This window comes from Anas platyrhynchos, chromosome 20 (genome assembly GCF_047663525.1).
Source record: "Anas platyrhynchos isolate ZD024472 breed Pekin duck chromosome 20, IASCAAS_PekinDuck_T2T, whole genome shotgun sequence".
Taxonomy (NCBI): domain Eukaryota; kingdom Metazoa; phylum Chordata; class Aves; order Anseriformes; family Anatidae; genus Anas; species Anas platyrhynchos.
The window spans coordinates 2617196-2630583 of NC_092606.1; the positions used below are offsets into that span (position 1 = coordinate 2617196).

General features: G+C 38.1%; 1 protein-coding gene across 15 annotated transcripts in view; it reads left to right on the top strand.

Moving 5' to 3' along the window:
* The window catches only part of BCAS3 (BCAS3 microtubule associated cell migration factor), a 353580-nt gene that overhangs the window by 159248 nt on the left and 180944 nt on the right, over positions 1–13388 (top strand). For all 15 annotated transcript variants that reach the window (XR_011804336.1, XM_038165977.2, XM_038165973.2 and 12 more), the window contains 3 exons: positions 1415–1515; positions 5089–5285; positions 6521–6618. Coding sequence is in view for 14 of the 15 variants with exons in the window: in XM_038165977.2 (XP_038021905.1) it covers positions 1415–1515; positions 5089–5285; positions 6521–6618 (396 nt within the window). In the remaining variant the exon portion in view is untranslated. The remainder of the gene's footprint in view (positions 1–1414; positions 1516–5088; positions 5286–6520; positions 6619–13388) is intronic.

Here is a 13388-nt window from a genome sequence, read left to right on the forward strand (position 1 = left end):
TTAAAAGACTCAAGGACCAGGAATCATGAAATATTAATCTTCACAATAATGAGTTTAAAATTATCTGTCTTTTTTGTGGTAGCACTTGAACACTAAATTGTGGTTTACTCCAAAGTTGTATGCATAAATGGGAATAGTTTTAAAAGTGTTTTTGGATATTATAGAGTCTACAGAACTGAACAACTTGAAATTTTCTATTGCAATGAGTCCATATAAAGAGGAACAAGAACAATGAATAACAAAATTAACTTAGTTTTGCTCTGTGAATTGAGGTTATTCATTCGTCTTTTGAAAACCACATGGACGTAAGTATTTAAGTCATTGTAGTAATGTAAGATTCTTATGATGCTGTTAATAAAAGGTTTAATGGTGAGCACTGTGGACAGATCTGATGGTGAGTCAAACCAAAAGTTTACCAAGCTGAGCATCTGTGGTAGTGGCTGGAAGGGAGGTGCTTCAGTTCTGTGGAGTTCGTAGGTTATGGGTTTCTTGGAGGTTGTGTCTGGACTGTTCTGCTTAATAGCTGCTGATGAATTTATCTCTCAGCTTGAAATAATGCCTCTAATTACTTGTGTCACTTGCAGCTGCAGGGAGGGTTTTCCTTATCTGTCCAAAGTTATCATGAGGTACTACAGAGTATTACCATAGTGCAATGTAACACTTGAATACAGAATTTGGTGTTTTACAGGACAGTGAAATAGTCTCAGTATTTAGTCATCGTAGCAAATGAAAATACCAAACTTTGCTCTGACTCTTAACAAATATATTGTTAACTACTGTAATGGAAAGGTGACACTATGATAATGATGCCCTTACAATTGAATTGAAAGAAACATCAAAGCCTAAAAACCAAGTTGCTTATGAAGTCAGCTTTGAATTAACCATGGTAATGTCAAAATGAGAGTGATCTTTCAATTCATGAAGTCTTGGAGTAGTCTGTGTTCAAAGATAGCACCTGTCCCAGTGCCTCAGGATAGCTTTTGTCAGTGTGGAAATTTTCAGCAGTTCAGCAGTTCAAATTTTGCTGAAAAGTTTGCAGAGAAGGCTTACATCACTGACAGTGGCATTTCTCAGTGTTAAATACCTTAAGACAGATGGTTGTCATCTGTTCTGTAGCTGTTCTGTCTGTTCACTTAGTATTTAAGGTTAAAAGAAGAAGAGTCAATTGGGTTATCATAGTAGCTGTATGTATACATCCAGGTTTGAAGAACAAATCTTCATCACTTTTGATATCAATATTTGAGCTCTTTCTGTGCTCCAGAATATCACCACAGATTTAGGGAAATAATACATTTCTGTACCAATAACTTACTGAAAAAGCTTTTTAAAAAAACATTTAAAAATAAATATGTTTTTTTAATTTTCTTTTGTGTGTGTGTGTGTGTTTTGTTTGTTTGTTTTGTTTCATTCTTAGTGGTTCCACCAGGAAGCCCTGGACCTATCACTCGACATGAGTCGTACGACAGCTTAGCATCTGACCACAGCGGACAAGAAGATGAAGAGTGGCTTTCACAGGTATGCTCTTATGGAACATTCCAGTACAGAAGAGAAACAGTAATAATGTCCACTAGAAATAAAATCTGCAACTCTGCTCAAAATTGAAAGTAAACTCCCAGGGGACCATGGCTATTGCTTTCTGTAAAACTGACTTCACTGACTTAACGCTGTAGGAGTTTGACTGTCTTTATGTTTTATACAAAGTATATTAAAAACTATATAAAGCCCCAGTCATTATTGACAAGTCACATCCTGGGCAAGTTCAGGGTGAAGTAGGAAGTTCAAGTAGTCCACAGAAATTACCTAACTACCTTTTTCTCCTGACATGGTCCTCTTCAGACATGGATTCAAAAGTGGGCTTGGAAAATAAGGATGCCTTTTCAGTCATGACCTGTGTTATACTCACTGTATTTTAGTGTAAAAATTGTAGATCAACTGGTTTATTTCCTTTTTTTCCTGATTTTCTGTTCCTGCATCCCAGCTGATAATTCCTTTGAGTTATGGCTAGATACAAATACTATGGTGCATTAAAATAATCCTGCTTGGTGGAATATTTTTATATGAGATTAAGTCTTGGTAATTTTAGCCATCTTGCCTTGTTAGTCAGTGAAGTTTCTTTTTAAAAACTCAGAAAATGCTTGATGATTCGGCTCAAAGCTTAACTTCAGTTTAAGAATGTAAGTCATTAATAATACACTGAGAATTAGGTCCTGTTAGAAATAAAAGGCTAGAGAGAAATAAATAAATAAAATTTATGAATGCTTTGGATTTACCAAAGCAATTATAGGTACCTTATATGTGGTTTTCATCCTGACAAAATAGGTGGGTTTCCTTCATTTTAAGGACAATGTTATTATGGGAGTGATGCATTAAATGTGTTGCTGGGGTATGTGGCATCATTTCATGAATATGAAATACTTGTAGATGTGGTTTGCTTTTCCTACTGGTACATAAATCATTCACAAAGTTTTCCTAAAATGAGAAGGTGGGTTTCCACATGCACCCCCCTGGGAGTTGCATTCATTGGGGAATCTATTCTTGTAAATCCACTTAACCTGGCCTAAATTTTCAAACATAGCTACACGTTCATGTAACTTGTTGGCTTAGTTTGTCTCTGATTTCTCAGAGCATAAAGACAGTGAAACTACTGGATCACTGTAGTCAGTGGGAATTTTGTGACTGAGCTTACTGGGGCCAAGATTTCACCTCTAGTAGTCCTTATACTTGTAAAGCCTCTCCAGTACTGTTCGGATAGTTGAGCTTATTTGCCTATTTTGGTGACTTAGTATAGTGGGCAACCTCAGGGAAAAAGAGTGAGGTAAACCTATGTTATGGGGGTTGGCTTATTGGTAATTCTTGGAAGATAAACAACATCAAAGGAATTAAGACTGCTCAGACTTCATCACATCTATCCCCCCACCAGACTAAATGTAAGGAAAAAAAAAAGTGACATCACTCAGAACACAGATAATTCAGAGATTGCTTCGGGAATGTTTAATTTTTGCTAAGTGAAACGAGTGATGATATCTCTTTTGAGCAGGAAGATGCTAGCATTCTCCAAGCAAGCCACTTTAGATTAAGCCTAAAGTGCAAGTATGTTTTTCAAAATTAAAGTGTTGTTATCAACAGTAACAGCATGCAGTGAAAAAACACTGCCCTTCACTTCAACTTTTCAATTAGAACAGTGGGTAATGTGTGCTGTCAGTGTGAAGTAGATACAATATGTTTGTCCTGCACACAACAGGAGAGTGAATAGGAACATCTGGCCATAGCCTCAGTAAAATTGCAAAGGCATCTGTTTACCTCTCGGCTCTGTGACACTGATGGTTTCAAGCTTAAAATATACAGATTACTTTATCTGTGGCCTAATTTACACTGCTACATAAAAGCTACTTGACTCAGAAACATCTACAGTCGATCTGAGTTACGCTAAGATAAATGCAAAGATGGAAATAGTGCTAAATAGGCTGTGCATTTGTCATTTTACGTTAGCAGAGGACTTAGAACATAATTCAGTGTTTAAAATTGTTTCTTAAAGAATTAAGAATCAGTATTAATGCACATATATAAGAGTAAAGAAAACTGTAAGATGCACTTGCATGTCATAGAGATACAGAAATAAATCTTGATGAACGTGCTTACTAAATTACATTCTTTGTGTGAAGCTAATCATTGTTTCAGCAAAAATTTATAGAAATTTAGCAGTCCATTTTTGTCATCTTAAAAATATGAGTTCACCAGAGCTTAATATTTTCATTTCACATTTCCTGCTTCTGATCTTTAAAGGCTGTTTTATTTTTTTTAATTGTATTACTGAGCAACGTTGTTTGCTCTTCTGTTTACAAGGCCCAATCCTGATCATGTACATTGCTGAAAATGTTACATTCTTAAATTCCCGTGGTTGTTTGTATTCCTAGAGTTGACATATTTCAGTCTGTAAAAGTTGGTACTCATGAGGTATAGAACTATCAGCATAAAAAGACATTTTTCAAAAGCATTTTGGATGCATTTACTGAAATGTAACTTATTTTCTCAAGTTTATATCTAGTTTCATTGAAAGCCAATACCTAAAGGAAAATCTGAGTATTTGAAATTATTGTTTCTTAGGTACACCCTCTGTATTCTCTGTGCCTTTTGGAAGTAGGCACGGAACTGTGACACTTCTGTCTGTGTTTGTGTGTATATCCACTCGTAAACATGCCCACAGATCTCATATGCACCTATAATATAAAGTACGTGTGGTTATTCATGGCAAGCAAACACCCTTAGCTTTGTTTTAATTGTCAGAATTTCAGTTAAATCAGCGTGTCAGCCCTCCTAAGCTCCGTGTTGCACATCCATGCTTGCCTGCCATCAGCATAGTAATGAATGTGACCCGAGGTGCTCAGTGTCTCACGGTGCACTTCGCATTGCTCTGTTACAAATCTTGTTGCTTTCCAGCAAGATGGTCTCTGCCAGCAGTTTCCTCGGATATGCCAACAATAATTACAAGCTTTGATTTGAAATACAGTTCGCACTATATACATGTGAAGCGGTGCTGTTTAATGTGTGAACTTTTAGAAAGCAGCCGGAACATAGCTGTAACTGCTTGCTTTTAAAAAGTGTATCCCGTGTCCCAGTCAGGATTGAAGGTACTGACAAGAAAATTTGGGGAAAATTAACTTTCAATTCCTCTGTCCACTTCAGGTAGGTGCAGGCAGAACCGTGATCCCCTATTTGCTGCCACAGCAGGAGACGTTTAGCAGTTGAGTTACAGCATGCATTTTGTCATGGCAGAGGGAGGAATGAACAGGACCAGGTGAAGGTGGCCAGGATGGACTGACAGCCTCTTGAGCAGTTTTCAGAACTGGGTGCAGTGTCCTAAAGCAGATGGTTCAAGAGCCTTCACAGCTCTTCAAGAAGCTCTTGGCTTTGGCTACAGCATCCTTTCTCTAACAAAGATGTTCTGAAATTCAGTTTTTCCCTGAACTGATGGCACAAAATGCTTTTTTTGCTTGAGAACAACAAGATTCTGGGGCTTCAGTGCACTGAAAGAACCACTCAGTGTATTAGGTTGCAGTTTTGTGTTGACCGTTTCCCATATTCCCACAGGTTGAAATAGTGACTCACACCGGGCCTCATCGGCGCCTGTGGATGGGCCCACAGTTCCAGTTCAAAACAATTCATCCCTCTGGCCAAACCACTGTCATTTCATCCAGTTCGTCAGTGCTGCAGTCGCATGGTCCCAGTGACACCCCACAGCCTCTTCTGGACTTCGATACAGATGATCTTGATCTCAATAGTCTCAGGTAAGAATAAGATGAATTTCTGAGCTGTTTCACATTTGTTGTGTGAGTACCTTACCTTATGCTTAAATGAGGCCATCTGTGTAGAACCTGTAATAGTTTTCACCAAGCTTGTCCAGATGAAAGTCTAAGAAAAGTGTATGACTCAACAACAATAAAAATTCATCCAGGCTAAACAGCTTAGATTCCATTTTGCCACCTCTTCCTGTGTAAATTACAATGAAAGATAGTAAAAAGTCAGTTCTTTCATTGTAGGTGGCCTTGGAAGGTGGCCTTGCTCACTATTGTCTTAGCTTTTACAGTTCTGCATTACTTAAAAAAATAATTTCCTCAGTCATGAGTAGGAGCGTTGTGCCATGAAGTGGTCAGTATGTTCAAAGAGTAAGGGAGCTTCTGGAATATTTTCCCCTTCCCCCTTTGTTTTTTATTTTTATTTTTTCCTTTTCATTGCTTCCTTCTTTTTCCCTCCTTTTTCACGTATTTAATTCATCTGTTTTTTGACATTGGCTGATTTGTAATTGGGAAGGGGAGGCCTAGCAGAGTGGGGCTAAACGTGGATTTAAAGTTATGGATAGCAAACAATTTTGTAGAACTACTTTTATGCACCATTTGTTTCTGTGCCCTGTCCAGTAGCTCTCAAGATTTAACAACATCAAACAATGACCAGTCCCATTAAAAGTGAGCAGGTTGGCCTTGGGCTGAAAATACATGCTTTTAAAATGTGATTTCTCCTTGCATATGATTGCTCCTGCAAGTAAGAATATAAATGTAAAATATGTTATTAAATGATATTTTTGTGTTATCCATATGCATACATTAACAGAAAGCAGAAAATTAAAAAATGAATATATACGTATATAAATGAACACATATATATACATACACAACAAAAGTAGTAGGCATTTACAGATGTACCTCTTCTCCTAAACTGGTAAAGAAATTGCTGCTGTTCAGGAGGAATTTTAGGCAGTTTGGATTGGGTGGATTTATTAGGGGGAGGAGGTGGTACTCACATCTGAGACATAATTTAGGGATATTCACATTGTGCATGGTCTTGATCTGTCTGTAGATGGATTATCCATACCTTGGCGCCACAAAGTGAAGGAAAATTTTTAACTATTGGCAGATTTCAAAATGAGTAGTTGCTTAATTGGTCGGCTGTTTCAGGTTTGTGATTTGATTGTAGCCCTCCTGAGCAACGATTTTGACCCAGGTGGTAACTGTAACTTATCATTTAGGATTCAGCCAGTTCGTTCAGAACCTGTTAGCATGCCGGGGTCATCACGTCCGGTTTCTGATCGCAGAGGAGTTTCAACAGTGATTGATGCTACCTCAGGTAGAAACACGCTTATTTTTCTGTTTTCTTTGATATTCGAGGCATTCATCAATCTTGTCTTTTTTTGTCTGGTAGCATGTTTACTAATTAATGCTATATACTTAAAAGGTTATCATTATTTTCAGCTGTGCTGTAGAGTAAGTGCTGTCTTACACAAATATATACTGAAGGCTAAAATAATGATGACTTTTTTCCTCTTACCACTCAAATTTGAAGTCACAGCATTGTCATAAAATATAAACACAATATTTACATGAAGTTTAACATAAGCTGTGGAATGCTAAGAAATGTGTAAGCTAAAAAGCAAAACACTTGCAAATACTAACACTGAAATGCTTTTATTAATGAGTGCCTAAAGCATAGAATATTACAATTCTGTCCCATTTACAAAATACCTTTCATTGAAATGTAATCATAAATGTAATTGATTTCTGCGAACAGTCAAGACAACAGGGTAGTTTAACTAATGTTTGTGTAACAGTCGCATTTTCACTACTCTGCTCTAAAAGAGTGTGTGTAAATTTAATACTACAGTGGTTACGTTAATATCAACATAGTAATATATGTACTATAAAGTTTTCTTCTTTTTTTCTCAGTGCTGGGGTATAGTCTATATAAAGAACCAAAGACAGCAGAGCTTTATATTTTAGTACAGCTGTATAGCGTCTGAAGGTTCCACACAGCAGGATTTTGTCAAATAAAATCTCTCACAAGTAGAATTATTAAACACACAGCATTAGTCAAACAGTCAAGTCAGAGAGGATTTTAATCTTTAGTGATTTGAAAATCCCTGGAGACTGCTGATTGGATTGAGGTTAAACTGTAAAAGGAGACTGTAACACATACAGAAAGTGATTTCTGAAGGTTGTTTTAAAGAGAGTTAAAATAAAAGCTCCTGTTCCAGACTCTGTTTGCTATAGTTATAAATTCTGAGTCCAAGATACTACATTGTTTGCCAAATTAATTTATTTGGGTATTAGAGGATTCTTCTCAGGTCTGTTTATAACTGAGTTCGGTAATAACTACATTTACTTTGGGTATTGAGGATTGTCATTCTAAATTCCATTTTCAAATATTTAAAACTTGCTAAATTAATTCACATTGAGCTTAGACAGACATCTGATGCTGGTTACTTAAAGGGAATTGTATTTGTTTTAGTATATGTGAATATAATTTTGAAAATAATTATTTGACATATAAGAAATCATAAATGCATCAGTTATGATTTTTTTTGGACTAGTTCATCCCTGTCTATTACCCCTAGAAGTTACAAGCTGGAATCACAGGAGTGCTTCTGTCTGTATATCTGACACTTCAGATTCAGACTGATTAATGGCATAGTTGTTCTTCACTATCAGTGTGACTGTGCCAGCTGATACAGATAGAGACATCTGGGTTATCAGGGTGGGGGATTCTTTGTATTTTTTTCCTTGAGTGTGAATGGAGCAGTACAGTTCCCTGTAGCAGGGATACGTATTAATTGTGGTATACAACTGTTCTGTAACTGTGCTGTGTTCTGAAACTGTTTTGTTCCAACGACACTAGAAGCAATAAACCACATAGGACCATACCTCTTCTACGCTAAACAACCCTCCGTATAGTATAGATGGGGCCTTAAAGTGAAATGGCTCATATGAATGTGATGAAGCTCTATTGGTAATGCATTTAACATGTGTGTCCGTATTAAAATTGCCAAAGTCAATTGTATACATTGTTATGACACTAAAAATATATTTACTGTACAGCAGTGACTCAATTTTATTGTAACACCTCATAAGTTTCTTATAAACAATACATGGATTTTGTTAGAGACATGCTGATAGCAGTATTTTATTTAACTTCACTGCCAGGCGGTTTGGATTTGAATTGATTTTTGATTCAGGGACTTTAGCATCTATTTGCAGTTTTCATATTGCCTGGTTCTTAGTCCTTTCCCATGCAGAAAGCATTGGTCTGTGTTAAGGATAGAGATGCCAGGTTATGTGAGATGGTACAGGCATGTGAATTCTTCTACGGAGTAGAAGAGACGCAAGAAAAAATGTGCAGTGTTTTTTGAAATTTGATGTGATTCTTGCCCAACAACAGAAAGAAGAGCACATTAAATTGCTTTATTTTCTTCCTACCTTTGAGATGTGTGGAAAACTACATTAAGCTCAGCTGTGCATGGAAAGGTTTATTTTAAATGTTCATGTGCAACATTGCATATTTTATATTATAGCTCACTACTGTAAATATTCTCATTTCCTGCTATTACCAAGGCATGCCCTAAGTGGCTTGCATTCTTTATGGAAAACAAATTTATTGGAAAATACGTTTTTAGGTTGGAAGGATTTTTTTTTTTTAAGTAGGTCATAAATTTTTACTACCTAACCTGAACCAGGAAGTGATTCTTCAGTTATGACCCATGCATTTGAGTCTGTTGCACTTTATGAAGATGCTTATCTGGCTGTTTGATTGCCTGTTGCTTAGAGATAGAACCAGCGTGGCGCCTCTCCTTATCTAACTCCATCACTTGTTCTTCCTACCAAAAGATTTCAAGTACATGTTTATCATCTTTAATTATTCTTCTGCCATTCTTTATAGCTTCCTTCCTTCTCCCCCATTGGTGACAACCCTGTCTTTGCATTTAATAAGATATTTGTACATTTTTTTAAATGTGATTTTACATGTGTCTGTAAAAGTGTGGCATACTAACAACAATATACTCTCACAAGTGAAAAAACCTCCATTTTAAAAAAAGTGAAGAACTCAAATACTTCTGTCAATCATGACAATTTGCAATAGCATTTTCAGGGTAATGGTACTTTCCTATAAAGATTACATGGACACATCAGGGAAAAAAAAGGTAGATTTCAATATAATTATCTAAATTGTACTTAGAATTCTTCTAAGATAATATTCCCTCTGTGTGTTATTTTTTTTTTAATTAAATCTTTAAGAAAAGTTTGCAAAAATGTAGTCACCTAAAGTTACTGGACATTTGTTCTTCAATGCACACACTTCAGTCATACGCATCATAGAGAGAATGTACCCTCAAGGATTAAATTAACTGTAATTCCAGATGCTGCTCCAGATTCACAGTAAGAAATGTTAAAGGGACAACGTTGGGTTTAAAGCTTTATAACACAGGAAGCTTTAATATACACCAAAAGAAAGACTTGTCTGCATAGCAAATAAATGCTTACTGTGTATGGTAAGCAGGCACGCGCACTCATGTGTCTGTTTCCATCCTTGCTGAAGTTATGCTGAGGCTACTGGCTTATTGCATCAGGTTTAATAAAGGTGAGGTGGGAATACAGAAATCACAGAAATTTTGTGGCTGCAGACAGCTGGCTAGATGGGAAAGGCTTTCAGTCAGGTTGCATTTAAGACTTCATTAGACAACAGGTGCAAGAGAAACCTTTTAAGTGCCCCATTTGCAGGAGATGCTGCAGCTGAAGGTCACACTCTTTATGCAACTAAACCAATGAACCCTGAGAGAGAAATCAGTACGGCAACACAAAATGTGTATTTCAGAATGACCTGGCTCTATTTCAGATGAGTGTTCTACAGACATGACTTAAAAACCTTATATTACGTGTATGCATTGAATGCCATTCCTTTTCTTGGTGTGACTAGAATTAGATAAGTTTTTGGAAATCAAGAGTATCTAAAAAATAATGGAAACTAATCTAGAAAGCAGAAGCATTGCCTAGACATGTAATTGAATATTACCAGTGATGAATGAGGCACTTTTTTCTGAGTTTTACACTATAACCTATAGGGGAATAATGCATGTCATATACACCAAAAAAAATTCAGAATGGATAGAACCCTGCTAATAATAAATAATGGAGAAATTAAAGGAGTGCAGAGGGCTAAGGTATCTGCACAGAACAACAAATCTAGACTTTCGGAAATAGAAAACTGCTAGAGAAAGGGTGATCAGGACCTGCAACAAAATCCTAAATCTGGTCACACAACTGCACTGAGTTTTTAGGGCAAACATTTCCCTTAAACTGCAACAGATGTGTTGAAGGATTCAGGTATGCCCAGTCATACCTGTAAATGCAGCCCTGCTTTGTTAAAAACCGTGCACACCTGTGTGTGGTTATGAAATACCCCGCTTATTCCCTCATGCAAAGAGGTTTTTGATAGTTACTCCTCAGTCAAGTAATGATTTGGTTGCATTGTCAGCTGAGTAGAAAAACATTGACAAAGAAGAAGCTGTCTGATGGCTCCTCTGCATCAACCTTTTCCTTCCCTACTCAGAGTGAGTTCGCTGTTTCTGTCTTGATTTGCACAAATACAGAAGTTCGGGCAAGAAAACTTCTAATGAATGAAATTGTAGAAGAAAAAGATCCCGAGTGTTTTTTTTTTCTTTGGATTGTGCATGGGGCAAGGGGAATGTTTTATGTTTTCTTAAACCTGGCACGCGCTGTGCTTCTTAGGGATGCACGCATCATTTTTTAATGAAGATTGTTTATTGCTGTTGCATGAAGCATTGACAATACTGAGCTCTCTTCTGGTTACCTCAATCAATGCCCTCTTAAAGTTGGCTTGTAATTTAGTACTTCCCTTTTCTTTTCTTTGTGACTGGCTGGCCATGGATGGGTAGCTTGGTGCCTGCAGAGGGTTTAATGAACAGAAGAACTGACTTGGGGCTTGGGTTTTGTGGGGGTGGGAGGTTGCCTCACCTCCCTTCCCTCTGCCTGTAAAGGATCTTTTATTGTTCATCACCACACCTGTGAGATAGGGACCATGGGACAAATTCTTACTGTCCAGCAATGCTCTCACTCGGAATTTAATAAACACTTCTGCTGTCACACCTTAAACCATCTGAGCTCTTTTCTGTTGTACGTGCGATCAAATATTTATTCCCAAATGCTGTACACCAGAAAGTGCTGCCTCGGAGTAGCGGAGATCAGTTATTCAGGTAGTAAAGATGTGTGAATGCAGCTGGCAGATGAAGTCACCAACATTATGAATTCCCAGGCTGTCCTTATTGCCACAGGCAATAACTGACAGGCCTGAGCGCTCGCTGGTTTCCCGTTACGGGCGCTGGTAGGGCCCGAGGAGTCCTGGCGTCACGGATACCTGAGCTGCCCTGCTTGAGTGGAGCCGGCCGGGGCTGCAGGGTGCTCCCGCGGAGAGATGTAATCAATACGGTCTGGAGTCCTTGACCTGAACCTGTAATTACCTGGACGGCATAAAGGTAGTTTGTTGTTGCAGATAGCGATTGCACTCCGATCCTCCGAGTATAATGCCGAGCTTTGAAGCCAAGGAAGAGATTTGGCCCTCGGTCTATTCTTCACAGCAGCCAGGGTTTTAATAATGGTCGGATAACAAGCTGCTTTTAGGGGGCATCGCCTGCTTGGTGACAGCAAAAAGACATACCCAGCCCTGGTGTTTTCTACTTCTACCTTCTGTCAGTTTACATTTAAATGAATTGAAGTTGTGATTCTTTCCTGTAACAACTTCCAAGCAAATTCCATTAATATACCTATTTAAACCACTTACTACGTTACTTATTTGAAAAATGTTTTCGGTAGTATTTCCGGGCTAATGATAACGTGTGGGATATACTCAGTTGGTTTTTTAGTGATGAGTTATTGCACACTTGCACGTGCCCCCCTCCATCTTACTTGTGTGTCTAACTAAATAATTGCTCGTGTGTGTGTTTGTGAGCCACACAGTACAAAATTCTGGTACCTAGAGTTTTCTCAACTTGAACTAGTTTATCTAATTTGAGAAAATGTTATCTGATGATTTCTGAAGAGGGCCTGAAGACAGAAATGACTTCAGCAGGCTCTGAGATGCCAATGCAGTATACATGATTACATCTCGAAACAGCTATGCCCTATAGACTACAAAGATGTGAAGAGAAACTAAAATGACCTGACACTACTGGCTGGGCACTTGGTGCTGGATCATTGCCTGGCTTGGGAAAAGACTCAGCTGCAGGGAAACATGGAGTAGCATTAATGTCTTGAAACACTGGTGGGTGTTTTCTGGAGGCAGGAGAAGTATGCTGAAGAGGAAGTGCATGGGTCAGTGACAGAACGGCAGCAGAATCAATCTGCAGTGATTTATTTTTGCCTCCCTATAATGGTGGTAGCTGGGTTAGCCTGTCAGATCTGGAGTTAACAGAATGTGGTCATGTGGGGCTCTCAAGCCCGGCACCCTGCAGATGACAGAGGGGACTTCTTCCTCATCCCAGTTTGCCTCTGGTTTAGCTGAGGAAGCTGGTAGTAGATGAAGGAATTCAGCTTTTCTCAGGTGGTTGTTCTTTGACATGTCTGTGCCCATTAGCTTTTTTTTTTTTAAAAAAAAAAAGGCATTACATTCAAGTTAATTTCACAGACACAAGTGAAAATCAAAATCCAGCAATTTCTAGACATTTTTGTGTTAGGTTCAATCTGACTGTAAGCAATGTAAATTACTCAAGGTGCTCACATTGGTTGCTCACCTTGTTCATCTCGCTAATGTGGTTTTTGGTAACCCACAGGATTCTGCCAAACAATAACAGCAGCATTTTCCACTTTGACATCATAGCTAGGTGACAGCAAAACTGTGACCTCAGCAACGTAATATCAAAATACCAGATAATGAGATTTTTCTTCAGATGTGGAGGTTAGTCACAGGGAGGGCTCCGGGGACTACGTTAATGGTCATTGGTGCAGCCCCCAGTTGCTCAGACAGTTGTTCTTATGTCACACAACCCACTTGACGCGTGTACCAGTGGTCCATTAATGCAGACAGTGGAGTGTCTTATTGCTTAAGTGTTACAT